The sequence below is a fragment of the Marmota monax genome, unplaced genomic scaffold, assembly GCF_021218885.2.
Source record: "Marmota monax isolate L192 unplaced genomic scaffold, Marmota_monax_Labrador192_F-V1.1 WCK01_AAM20220418_F8-fsc00023, whole genome shotgun sequence".
Taxonomy (NCBI): domain Eukaryota; kingdom Metazoa; phylum Chordata; class Mammalia; order Rodentia; family Sciuridae; genus Marmota; species Marmota monax.
The window spans coordinates 18,725,086-18,738,268 of record NW_026692907.1 but is presented as its reverse complement, the minus strand read 5'-3'; the positions used below and the strand labels follow the sequence as shown (position 1 = coordinate 18,738,268).

The 13,183-nt window shown below is 40.9% G+C and overlaps 1 protein-coding gene across 1 annotated transcript in view; it reads left to right on the top strand.

Annotated features, from left to right (window-relative positions):
- Positions 1 to 3,264, top strand: part of Ptger3 (prostaglandin E receptor 3) — a 216,126-nt gene extending 212,862 nt beyond the window's left edge. The window contains exon 3 of the mRNA XM_046451007.2: positions 3,129 to 3,264. Within this exon, the coding sequence (XP_046306963.1) occupies positions 3,129 to 3,140 (12 nt within the window). The 3' untranslated portion in view covers positions 3,141 to 3,264. The remainder of the gene's footprint in view (positions 1 to 3,128) is intronic.
- The last annotated feature ends 9,919 nt before the right edge of the window (positions 3,265 to 13,183 follow it).

Genomic DNA, 13,183 nt, shown 5'->3' with positions numbered 1-13,183 from the left:
CGCGGGGGAAAGGAAAGCATGAGATTCACATGCAGTTCTCAATTGTTTGGGATCATGTTTTTACAATCAAGAGGTAGAGAATCTTCCCAAGATGGTCTTCAGGGATTGGAAAGGAAGATTTAGCACCATAAAAGGTAGGGATTCTGAAAGAAAAACTAAAATTATTTTAGATTCATGCCCCTTGAAGATCAAATGGCTCAAAGTGTCAAAGATGAAACTCAGGCCTATGGTGTGGGAAAGTAGATGAACAGCCATGCTGTTGCCTGCTGTGGAATATAGCATGTGTTTAAGGGGTTGACAATGGAAAAGGATTCATGAAAGCAAATAGTGAAGAGTAAGGAAAGAAACCCAGGTACTGCAGGTAAGGCTAAATGCAGAAAGTGAAGCTGTTGCTCCTGAATCCAGTTTTACCTCCCTAACAGCTGTGCCAAGGGCCCAGACTAGTTAACTAGCCTGCTTTTTCTCATTCCCTTTAGGGAGACACAGGGTGCTATCTTCCATAAATGCAGACTAAGGTTTCCTTCTAGGTGTTCTCATTGTTCCTTTGGTTTTCTTATAATATCATATGTATTATGTAGACATCACTATCTAATGTGAATAAATGTGTTTGTTTGAAATAAGGATGGATGGTCCCTGAGGCAAGATGGTCCCTAGGGATCGCTTTACCACCTTTTCTTGGCTTCCTTTCCTTCTCTCATCCCAATCTCCACTCCCTGAGCAGGTTGTTCCAGGAGCACTTCCTACTAGATCTTTTTTGAGGTCTGCTTCTGGAGAATCTAAGATACCCAAAAAGCCATAAATAACCTCTCCTTCCTCATGGATTACAGCCCTTGAGAAATTAAAGCCAACATTTAGAAAGATGGATCAGTATTGTTGTATGTATATACGTGGCTATATAACCAATGTGATTCTGCAACCTGTACATTTGGAAAAATGAGAAATTATACCCCATTTGATTCAGATGTAAAAAAAAAAAAAGATGTATCAAAATCTCTGCTTTCAATCACTCCAACCACTCCAACAGATGTTCTGATAAATTCCCTTTCATGGTTAAGCTGAGTTTGATTTACTTGCAACCAGTACAATTCATCAGAATGATGTAGTAACTCCTTTCCTTGTTTCAATAACAGCTCATGTAGATAAATGAAAAATGTCTATGATATTATGGACCATGAAGGGGATAACTCAGTATTTTTCTGAACAAATATATTGGAGGATTATTGTCATATTCCTTGTGCTTTGGGTGCCATGGACCATTTATTATGTGTGATTTATATATTTTTTCATTGAAGTTTACTGAGCTGTTTCCAAAATTTTCCACAAGGCAACCAGGTGAAAAAATTCAGTCTATCTTGATATATTTCATTATATATCCTGAAATCACAATCTATTCTGATATATGACATAAAGACTAAAATATATATATGTGTGTTTGTATGTATGTATGTATATAAGCATTTATGTATATGTATGTGTGTATGCATGTACATATATTTAAGAATAAATTTATGTATGCACAGTCACATACCAATCTCTTTGATATATGTATATCAAAGAGAAGGGAGAAAGGGGGAAGAGAGAGAGATTTATATATAAAAGATATATATATATATATATATATATATATATATATATATCAAAGAGAAGGGAGAAAGGGGGAAGAGAGTGAGAAAGAGAGAGAGAGAGAGAAAGAAAGAAATGAGAACAAAATTTTCTACATTGCTAATCTGATCACGATCAAATCTGGTTTAATGATCTCTATACTTATTCTTTGTCTTCAGGAGAGTTTACATTCCTTACAAAGGTCTCAAAATTCTTTATTGTGTGGTGTCAAGTACAAGCTACAGCTACTTTCTTTAGACATTCCCTGGTTTAGTCAGTGAACACCTTCAGTTCTTCGAATTATGTGCTCTTTCTTGGCCCAAATCCTTTATTCCTCCTCTTTCTCCATATGCTGTACCTTCAGATTCTTGCTTCATTTGAGTTACTCTTTTTTTAGTTTCAGGACTTACTCAAGATCTAATCCCTCCCAGGAAGCTCTCTTTGATGCTCTGTCTCCCCACAAATGTAGACCAAGGTCTCCTCCTAGATGTTCTCATTGTTCCCTTGACTTTCTTATAATATCATATATATTATGTAGATATCACTATCTAATGTGAATAAATGTTTATTTGAAATAAGGCTAAATGGTCCCTGAGACAAGATCATGCCTACCCGTTCAGTTTTATATTGCTGAAGTCTCTCTAGCACAGTGCCTGGTTCATAGATTCACAATAGTTTTGCGTGAATGAGAAGGAAAGGGAGAAGCTGCGAGAGGGGAAAGATGTCCCTTTGAACACCAGTGTAGTTGGTACATTAAATTCCAACCAAGAAACATCTCTTTAGGAGAAATATGCTAACGGAAAAAAGTGTATACTTCCCATCCCCATTCCCTGCTTATCTCTCCCAGGGCATCAACTCATTATGATAACTAAAATTCAATAAGAGCTCCATAACAAAATAAATCCTGTAATTTAAAACTGAATCAAACATCTTTTAGACATGATACCTGCCAGAATACTATACCCAAGTTCTCTTAGAAGAAAGACAGCTAAGAAACCGGTCGATCACTTAACCTCTTTATTGTTATATTGAATTATGGATTAATGTCCAGGAGCAACTAGCTATAAAGACTGCTCTTTAAAATAATTTCATTTTTAAACTTGTCTCATTTAATAGATAGATTAAGGAATAAACAGACAATGAAACACAGAACAAAGTGCAAGAGTGAAAGTCAGAAGAGAATTGCAGTACAGATGGTGTCTGACTCACATGGTTCAACTAATGATTTCTTAACTTTATGATGGCTTGGAAATGATATGCAATCACTAGAAATTATCCTTTGAATTGTGATCTCCCCTGGGGCTAATGATATGAAAAACAATGCTCTCCCTTGATGCTGGGCAACGGCAAGGAGTCTCAGCACCCAGTCAGCTACATGATCTTGAGAGTAAAAACCCAGCTGATACTTAGCTGTTGCTAAGCTATGATGTTAGGTGAGGTGTATGAAATGTGTTTCAACTTGGCACATTATTGGGTTGTAACTCCATTGCAGGTTGAAAAGCATGTGTGTATTGCTTCTTGTACAGGAAGAAGACTAGTCTGTCACCCAAGGGCAGCCCGTATGCAACAGATTGAAGAGTAGCATTTGCTGAATAAAAGAATTGCTGTCGTTACAAATGAAATGCACACCTAACATGAAGACCTCTACCACAAGGCACCAGCAGCGAATGAAGTAGAAAGCTCTCACCTATGCATGCACCTGTGTATCCAGTGAGACTCGCCCTTTTCTCAGCACAGTTCCAAGTTTTAAATTGTCAAGTTTCACCCTGAACAGAATCATCATGTTGGATGTTATTCCCTCAAACAACAGACTAAGCAATCGTAGAAGAAGAAAATAAGACTAGTACTGTCACTCCTCCAAGCAGCATTCTTGACTGGCATCACTAGGTGTTTGAGGTGGTCATTTCTGTGAGGACGGTCTCAGCCTCAAGGTACCCCTCAACACATTTCTCCAGCAATCACTGACACCCAATTAAGGATGCCTTGGAAAAGAAAATCCACTGGGTCACTCTGACTTTTTTCTTCAGCCAGTGATGAAGGATTACCATTTAGGATTCCAAACACTCCCTGCCATGACTGAACTTCCTAACAACAGTCAGAACTACTCCTATAGGCCAATCCCTGCTCTTCCAGCACAGAGGACGATGTCTACCGACTCAATGGCAATAGCCACTTGTCCACATCATTTTTAAGCAGCATCTACTTCTGGCACAGCTATTTCAGAACCTTCATTCCTTTGCTATCAGTTTTGTATGTTCTAGATGTCTACAGATGGTACCAGCATCTGAGTGTCACCTCAGGGTACAGCTAGTCCATCTCTACGAGAGGAGAGTGGCCATCCTCACAGGTAAGAGTGTTGGTCAGACCTATTTCCCACATACTCCCTTGTTTTTAAATATCTTGATCTAAACCTAATTAGAAAAAAGTACCAAAGAACATGACCTTCATCCCCAAATTATTTGCTGTCCTTCTTAATATAGATTTTATTAGGAAGAAACAATCTCTCTGCCTTCCTAATTCTTAGTTCTCCTGTGTTTCTTCACTAATCTCATAATCCAGCCCAGGATTTGCTTAAATTTTATTTGTTTGAATAACACTTTCACACACTTTACCAACTATACTCAGGTAGATATACAGGTAGATAGCTCCTTTGTTCTGCACTGATCTACTTGTCCCAAGCAATAAGAGCCATGGACTACTTTCATAGTTTTATGATATACATTAAAAAATACTAACCATTAAAATGTAAAATGACCAACACCATTTAAAACAATCCTAACTGTGAACATAACTCTTTGAAAAACAATGATTCACATGAGAGAAGTTCTCAATACTGACACGTGAGAATCACATGGGAAAACATTTTTTTAAAAAATTCCAATGTCTAGATCTCACCCCAGACCAATTAAATCAGAGAGGATATCTGAGAATAATGATATATGTAAAAGAGAAAAATTCATCGTGTAGAAACTCTTCACTCTAAACTGAACTGTGTGAAAACTTCAGGATAGAGGAGTAGACAGGTGTTTTTCTAACTGACTTCTGGCATCTTCTCTCCCAGCAGGGATATATGAACTAGCATATGATTTCCATGCTAATCAATGGTTCTGATAAAATTTCTAATTTCAGAAAGATTAGTAGGCTTTAGGCTTTGCTTACAAATTCAATTTTTCCATGTTCATTCAAGTCGAACAAAACAAATCTTTATAAAGAAATACATAGTATGTTACTCCCCATGTGTACATTGGGCACAGCTATTTCAGAACCTTTGTGATTTCTCACTTCTACATATCTAGGATCTCAAGCAGTATCTGGCACATAGTAAGTCCTCAAAACATGGTCATTCAAATAAATAAATGAATAAGTACACATTGCTCTAATACTTTCAGAATATAAATTATGTCAAAATATTTTATAATTACTTGCCCTTTCTCTTGAACCACATCATCTCTACTGTGTCTATTATGAAGATACCTTTTAAGATTTCAAAGATGAAACCTAAAGTTTTCTAATATTTCTTTTCTTCCTAGGAAGTAAAGTAAAAGATAAATGCTACTTTGATATTCTGTCCTTGCTGTGCATATTTTGGTGCTTGTAGTTTGAGCTAATGCCATCAATTTCAGAAGATGCAACTGCGACTGACCAGGATTAGAGAAGAGCAGTAATTCATTTATATTCAAGATACTGTCTGTCCATGCCTGGCACATAGGAAGTGCTCAGTAAATCTGTCATGGGGGAGTTTTCGCTCTGGCACTGCATAAAAGCTCTGGCAGGCCCCACAATGTCACCAGTCTTTTAGCCTTACCTATTACATTCAAGCTCCAAAATTTTCTTTTTCTTTTTTTTTTTTTTGTTGTTAGTGCAATATAATTTTCAAATTATTTGGATTCATCGTGATAAATGTATACATACACATTAGCATAATTTAGTTGATTTCATTGACCAGTATCTCCCATTTTCCTCCCACCATCCTTTCCCTGATTCCTATCTTTTATTCTACTAGTATCCTTTCTATTTTCGTAAAATCGTGTATTTCCTCCTCTTTTCTTCTAAATTCAACATGTAAAAGAAACATATAACCAGTGACCTTCTGAGTCTGACTTATTTCACTTACCATCATGTTCTCCAGTTTCATCCATTTTTCCTGCAAATGACATAGTTTCATTTTTCTTTATGACTGAATAAAACTTCATTGGGTAAATAGAACACATTTTTATCCATTCATCCATTGACAAATATCTAGGCTGATACCATAACATGTCTCTTGTGGACTGTTCTGCTTAAACATGGGTATGCAGGCATCACTATAGTATGCTGACTTCCATTCTTTAAGAAAAATACTGAGCACTGGTAAAGCAGGGTCATATGGTACATTCCATTTCTAGTCTTTTGAGGGATTTCCATACTGATTTCCACAATGATTGCATTAATTTGTAGCTGCAACAACAGTGTTCCTTTGCCCCACATTCTTGCCAGCATTTATTATTATTTGTTTTCTTGATGGTTGCCAATATAACTGGAGTAAAATGAAATTTCAGTGTAGTTTTGATTTGCAACCTCTGATTACTAAGGATGTTGAACATCTTTTTTTTTCATCTATTTGTTGGCCATTTGTGTTTCTTCTCTTCAGAAATGTCCATTTGGTTCATTTTCCCATTTATTGATTAGATAATTTATGAGGAGGGTTGGTGGCAAGTTGTTTTTTTTTTTATTTCTTCATACATTCTGGATATTAATCCTCTGTTGGAAGAGTATCTGGTAAAGATTTTTCTCCCATCATAAATTTTTCATTGAAGATCTGCTACTCATATTTTCTGAGCTTCATGAGTAAATGACTACAAGATCCTGGCAATTCATATTATGGTGATATCTCTGACTAAGACATAATAAGCTATATAGTTTGAGCTAATGCCATCAGTTTCAGAAGATGCAGCTGCATTTCATGTCCCTGATGGATGATTTTTTTTCCTTCAGAATTAGACTAGCACCAACTACTACCATATGTTGAAGACAAAGCTCAACAATCTTAGACTCTTCTCCTTTACATGTTTTTCATACACTTTTTATCTAAAGCTCAAGCTCTGGATTTTCTTTTCTTAAGACAAGATGCCAGAAAGAAATCTTTTGTGTTCTCCATTGCTAAGCAGTAGCACATAATGCGAACACAAATTCCATTCTACTTTCTAGTACCAAAGAAAGAAGGAAAACATAGCTTTGGCCAATAACAGCAAAGAAGTTGAACTGCATCCTGAGAGGACAGGAAGGATAAACATGGCACTCTATTGTTCTAAGCAGCTCTATTATGTGAAGGATGCTAATTCCTCTCAGAGAGACTAGAAATAGGAATGTGTGGGTGGTGAAAAAGCCTCCTCATATGAAGCCAGGATAAAATCCATTTCCCTTAGTTTCTATTTTGGGAGAAAAAAGTCAAGAGGTTGATGAGCAATGCAGAGCAAGTTAAATCATATTTTCCTTTTTATTTATATCCATCCATCCATTCGTACATTCCTTCTTTTGTGTTCATAGGTGATTATTAAACATGTACCAGCAATGTGTTTGCCTCCAGGACACTAAAATAAGGGAAGCATAGTATAGCCATTAATAAATTGAAATGTAGTTGGGAGATGGTCACCTATACAGAATATTATAATACAAGCTTTCTGAAGAACATGCTCCCTGATCTTTTTAATTTAATAATTTGTTTTAATTTAATTCTCGACATAAATTTAGTTGACTAGATAATTCCACTTCACATTGGTAAAATTTGCTCTTTACCCATACACACCTAGCCATACTAATTTTTACATGAGTGCAAGTTAAGTTTTGAGGGAGAAAGTTAAGATGGTGTACAAATGGGAATGGTATTATGTCACGTACAGGAATTTGCATGAGCAAAGGCTTGAGGGAACAAATGTGCGTTAAGCAGATTGCAAACTGTTTTGCATGAAAGGAATGAAGAGCAAATTGAGAAGGTGACCATGTAATTTATCTTCCCAAATGATACATTTTTGAGAGTGAAATGGAATGTAAATATAATCTAAATTATGTCATTTAAAATGTTGACATATTTACTTAAAATAATTATTATTGTTGGCTAAATAAAATTCCAATGTGTATACATGACACATTTTTTTCTTCAGTCTCCATTGATGGAGTTTATTCAGTCATAAATAAAAATGAAATTATGTCATTTGCAGGAAAATGGATGGAACTTGAGACCATTATGTTAAGTGAAAAAATACAAACTCAGTAGGTCAAGGTTGTATGTTTATTCTCCTATGTGGAAGCTAGAGGGGAAAAAAGAAAACAAAGATGGGGGAGAGGACCTCAGGAAAATAGAAGGGAGATCAGTTGAGTAGAGGAAAAAGACCAGGAGGAGGTAACAGGGAAGGAAAAGGAGAAATACTGGGGAATGATATTGACCAAAATATATTGTTATATTATGTGCATGTATGAATATGTAATAAAAAATCCAATCATGTACAATTATAATGAACCAATAAAAATATGGAGAAAATAAATAAATATATCAAAATAAAATGTTCCTAAATTATATCTTTTTTTTTTTTTTGGTATTGAGGATTGAAGCCAGAGATGCTTTGCACTGAGCTAAATCTCCAGCCCTTTTTTATTTTTTATTTTGAGACAGGGTCTCACTAAATTGTTTAGGGCCTTGCTAAGTCTCAGGGGCTGGTCTCAAATTTGTAATCCTCCTGCTTCAGCCTCCCAAGTTGCTAGGGTTCAGGCCTACACCACCACACCTGTTCCCTAAATGATACCTTAAAAATGATTATTATTTAGTAACTATTTTCAAATATAAAATTCTTTAAAAAATTAAAAATCACATGTCTATGCATTTTAAAGTAAAAATACAGGTCTATTTATCTGTATGTTACAAACATAACATAGAATAATTATTCTTTGCATAACCTTTTTGGTTTAATAAGTATCTGAGCCAGTGTAATCAGTGCTAGCAACATTAACTATCTCTCCCTTTTCACCCAAGGTCCCAAAGTTATGAGCTATTCCTAACTATTTATTAATTAATGAATACTCTGCATCCTGTCTTTGAAAAGAAGATGATAGTTGTATTATAACTGAAAAGGATTAGACAATGGAAAGTGGTCATCACTGGTTATCTTTCATATTTAGCCACATAATATAGAACGAATGCTCTGACGTAGACACAATTCATCATTACTAAATAGAACACGGCAAAAACTGGAAGTACAAAGTATAGCAAACCCATCACAGCTTACTTTTATACAACAGTTAATAATAATAACACTTTAATAAAATTTTTTAAAAACTAAGCAAGTACTATACTAGATAGGGCTCTAACACAACATTCATAAACCGTTCTGTTCTAGGCAGACAAAAATTGAGAGAGTGGTAAGATAGAAAGCTACAGAAAGAAAGAAGCAAGGCTAGATTAAAGAGGGCCTCATATACCACGTAAAGAAGCTTGGAATTACGCAAGGGCAAGCTGGTGAAGAGTTTCAGAAGAAATGTGTTTAGTTAGAATACTGGCTGTTGGGAGGAAGACTTGGGAGAGAGCCAGAGTTACTGCTCTATTTGTTCTTGAGATAGCAAACCAGAAGCTCCTAGGCTGCGTGCTGCCCATGTGGATATTTTTCATTTTGTTTTGTTCTTTGCTTGCTCAATGCTAATGTGCACAGTATTTAACAAACTGAATTTGCACAGTCTTAACAACTCAATAGCAGATTTCACATAAAAATTTGGATTGCCAGCTTCTGTTGAAATCTGAAAAAGCCAGGATAACCAGACATGCTTTTCTGAATGACAATTGGCAGAAATTGAGTAACAGTTGCCCTTTAGAATGTGAGATGCACTGTTCAACCTAACTGCCTCTCCTGCTTTCCTGACATACACTAAATGCCTGGTCTGGGGGCACCTGAGCTGGGAATTTCCAGTGTAACTGCCCTTTATTTGGGCAACTCTTACCAGAAATGGTCATAAGAAGGAAAATAGGTACTTAAAGTAGCAGCTGAATTCTTATTAGATTCCCCAACTAAATAGCACAGAAGTATGGTCAAGACAGATGAGAAGATAAGCTTCAGATATGGGAGACAGTGATGCCCATTTATATGATTACATCAATCATTATTTTGATTTTATAATAGCACTTTCTACTTTAGCTAAGATGGTGAAAATAGCCAAATATAAAGTAATCCAATGACCACTTTCTCCCTCGAATTCCAAGCAGTAAATGACCAGAAGGAAATACCATTTCATTTATAGTTCCTGGGTCACTCCCAGATAACTAGAGCAGGGCAAGCCAACACTCACCTCTCACTCTCTTTGGTCAAGAGCTTCACTGGGAGATGGAACTTGGGTGATAGAAGCATAATCATGTGGTAGGTAAGGATGATTCACTGTGCTTGATTACTTTCTTCACTGATTGCTACAGAGTCTTGGGCAACTAATTCAGTTTTTCTCCTGAAAAAAATTAAAAGTATAATAATAGTTGCCTTGACAACATAACAGCATTTTTTGCAAGGATATCAATTAAGACAAGGTAAATGAAACAAATGCAAACCACAAAAGATCATACAAATATATTACATTATTTCTCAAATTTCTATAAATGATGCTGAAAAACATGAAGACAATGATTCTATCTTTGGAAACTTAGCCAAAGGAGAAACTACTATCCTAATGATAGCCAAGATTGCCATTCATTCATTCATTCATTCATTCATTTGTTCACTATTGATTGAACTACCATGTGCATTCAAGGTGGGTATTGGTACCTTCTATTAAGTCCAAAGTCTCCTGTAAAGTTTTTAAAATCTTTTATTCAGGGATATTATAAATTCACTTGTAATAATTGGCACTTCAGAGATGACAGAGAAAATTTGCTAAAACAACAGTGTAAATAGTGGGCTAGAGGCCTCAGCCATTTCCTCAGTCAGTAGTGGCACCTGCTAATGCTGCGGCCTGGGCTTTCCCATGGCTCAACGTGTTGGTGTCTGGCACTTGGCAAGAGCTCAGTGTTGGTGAAAAGGAATTAAACAAATGACTTTCCTTTGTACAAGAATCATCAGATGCTATATCTGAGGGAGATGGTTGAGGTTCCTAATCCAGTTCCCTCATTTTGCAGAAAAGGAAATAGCAGCTTACTAATGCTAAATCCCCAGGTTATGCAAGCAGATAACCAAAGCCTTTAGACTTCAAAAACCATCTTTAACTTACAGTTCTATGCTGTCTCAGCATGGCATGGTGTGTTTTGCTTTTAACAAACACTGGACTCTATTTTGAGAGTTTATTAATAGAAATAGCCTTACATTTGCAAAACAGTGAAAACTAGCACTGATTTGCCTAATAGGCTTCCTTAAAGAACCATAAAATCATGATGTTAATAAAGTACTTCACAGATTTCACAAGCTATATCGCTTATAGCAATTGTGGCCAAAGTTTATGAACAAGCGATAGAAGCACATTAAGTCTTTCAACCACAAAGGTAACATTTAGCCCCCGCGCCTGCCAGGTAGGGGAACTGTGACCACGGACAGAAAAGGCCCAGCGGCCCGCGGCGGGACAGAGCTTCCAATCACTCCTGCAAGGTAGGCGGGCCTGCGACCCACCTGCAGAAGAGGAGCAGCGACCTGCTGAGAGGCAGAGGCGCCCCCTCCCCCTGCACCGGCAAGGTAGAGGGAACTGTGACCACGCACAGAGCAGGCCCAGCGGCCTGCTGAGGGGCAGAGCCACCCCCCACCCCCCGCCCCTGCCAGGTGACCACCGACAGAAAAGGCCCAGTGGCCCGCGGTGGGACAGAGCTTCCAATCACTCCTGCAAGGTGGGCGGGCCTGCGACCCACCTGCAGAAGAGGAGCAGCGACCTGCTGAGAGGCAGAGCCGCCCCCTCCCCCTGCACCGGCAAGGTAGAGGGAACTGTGACCACGGACAGAAAAGGCCCAGCGGCCTGCTGAGGGGCAGAGCCGCCCCTCACCCCCCGCGCCTGCCAGGTAGGTGAACTGTGACCACGGACAGAAAAGGCCCAGCGGCCCTCGGCGGGGCAGAGCTTCCAATCACTCCTGCAAGGTAGGCGGGCCTGCGACCCACCGGCAGAGGAGGAGCAGCGACCTGCTGAGAGGCAGAGTCGCCCCCTCCCCCTGCGCCGGCAAGGTAGAGGGAACTGTGACCACGCACAGAGCAGGCCCAGCAGCCTGCTGAGGGGCAGAGCCACCCCCCACCCCCCGCCCCTGCCAGGTGACCACCGACAGAAAAGGCCCAGTGGCCCGCGGTGGGACAGAGCTTCCTATCACTCCTGCAAGGTGGGCGGGCCTGCAACCCACCTGCAGAAGAGGAGCAGTGACCTGCTGAGAGGCAGAGCCGCCCCCTCCCCCTGCGCCGGCAAAGTAGAGGGAACTGTGACCACGCACAGAGCAGGCCCAGCGGCCTGCTGAGGGGCAGAGCCGCCCCCCACCCCCCGCGCCTGCCAGGTAGGGGAACTGTGACCACGGACAGAAAAGGCCCAGTGGCCCTCGGCGGGACAGAGCTTCCAATCACTCCTGCAAGGTAGGCGGGCCTGCGACCCACCGGCAGAGGAGGAGCAGCGACCTGCTGAGAGGCAGAGTCGCCCCCTCCCCCTGCGCCGGCAAAGTAGAGGGAACTGTGACCACGCACAGAGCAGGCCCAGCGGCCTGCTGAGGGGCAGAGCCACCCCCCATCCCCCGCCCCTGCCAGGTGACCACCGACAGAAAAGGCCCAGTGGCCCGCGGTGGGACAGAGCTTCCAATCACTCCTGCAAGGTGGGCGGGCCTGCGACCCACCTGCAGAAGAGGAGCAGCGACCTGCTGAGAGGCAGAGCCGCCCCCTCCCCCTGCGCCGGCAAAGTAGAGGGAACTGTGACCACGCACAGAGCAGGCCCAGCGGCCTGCTGAGGGGCAGAGCCGCCCCCCAGCCCCCGCGCCTGCCAGGTAGGGGAACTGTGACCACGGACAGAAAAGGCCCAGCGGCCCGCGGCGGGACAGAGCTTCCAATCACTCCTGCAAGGTAGGTGGGCCTGCGACCCACCTGCAGAAGAGGAGCAGCGGCTGGCTGAGAGGCAGAGCCGCCCCCTCCCCCTGCACCGGCAAGGTAGAGGGAACTGTGACCACGCACAGAGCAGGCCCAGGGGCCTGCTGGGGGGCAGAGCCGCCCCCCACCCCCCGCGCCTGCCAGGTAGGTGGAACTGTGACCACCATCAGAACAGGCCAGACCTGCAACCGAGAGACAGAACAGGCCCAGTGGCCTGAGGAAGGGTAGAGCCGCCCCCCCCCCCCGCACCTGCAAGGTAGGTGGACCTGCGACCCACTGGCAGTACAGCCCCAGAGGCCTGCAGAGGGGCAGTGCCGCTGCCTGCACCTGCAAAGTAGACAGAACTGTGACCACCCACAGAACAAGCCTAGCGGCCCGCAGAGGGACAGAACCGCCGCCCGCGCCTGCGAGGGAGACTTTGCAACTATACAAGACCAATATAAATATATAGGGGGAAAATTCAATAGCACAACAGTTTCACTAAGTAGAAAGGAACGCGAACAGTATGAAGAGACAAGGAAAGAAAGGACCACAAGCAA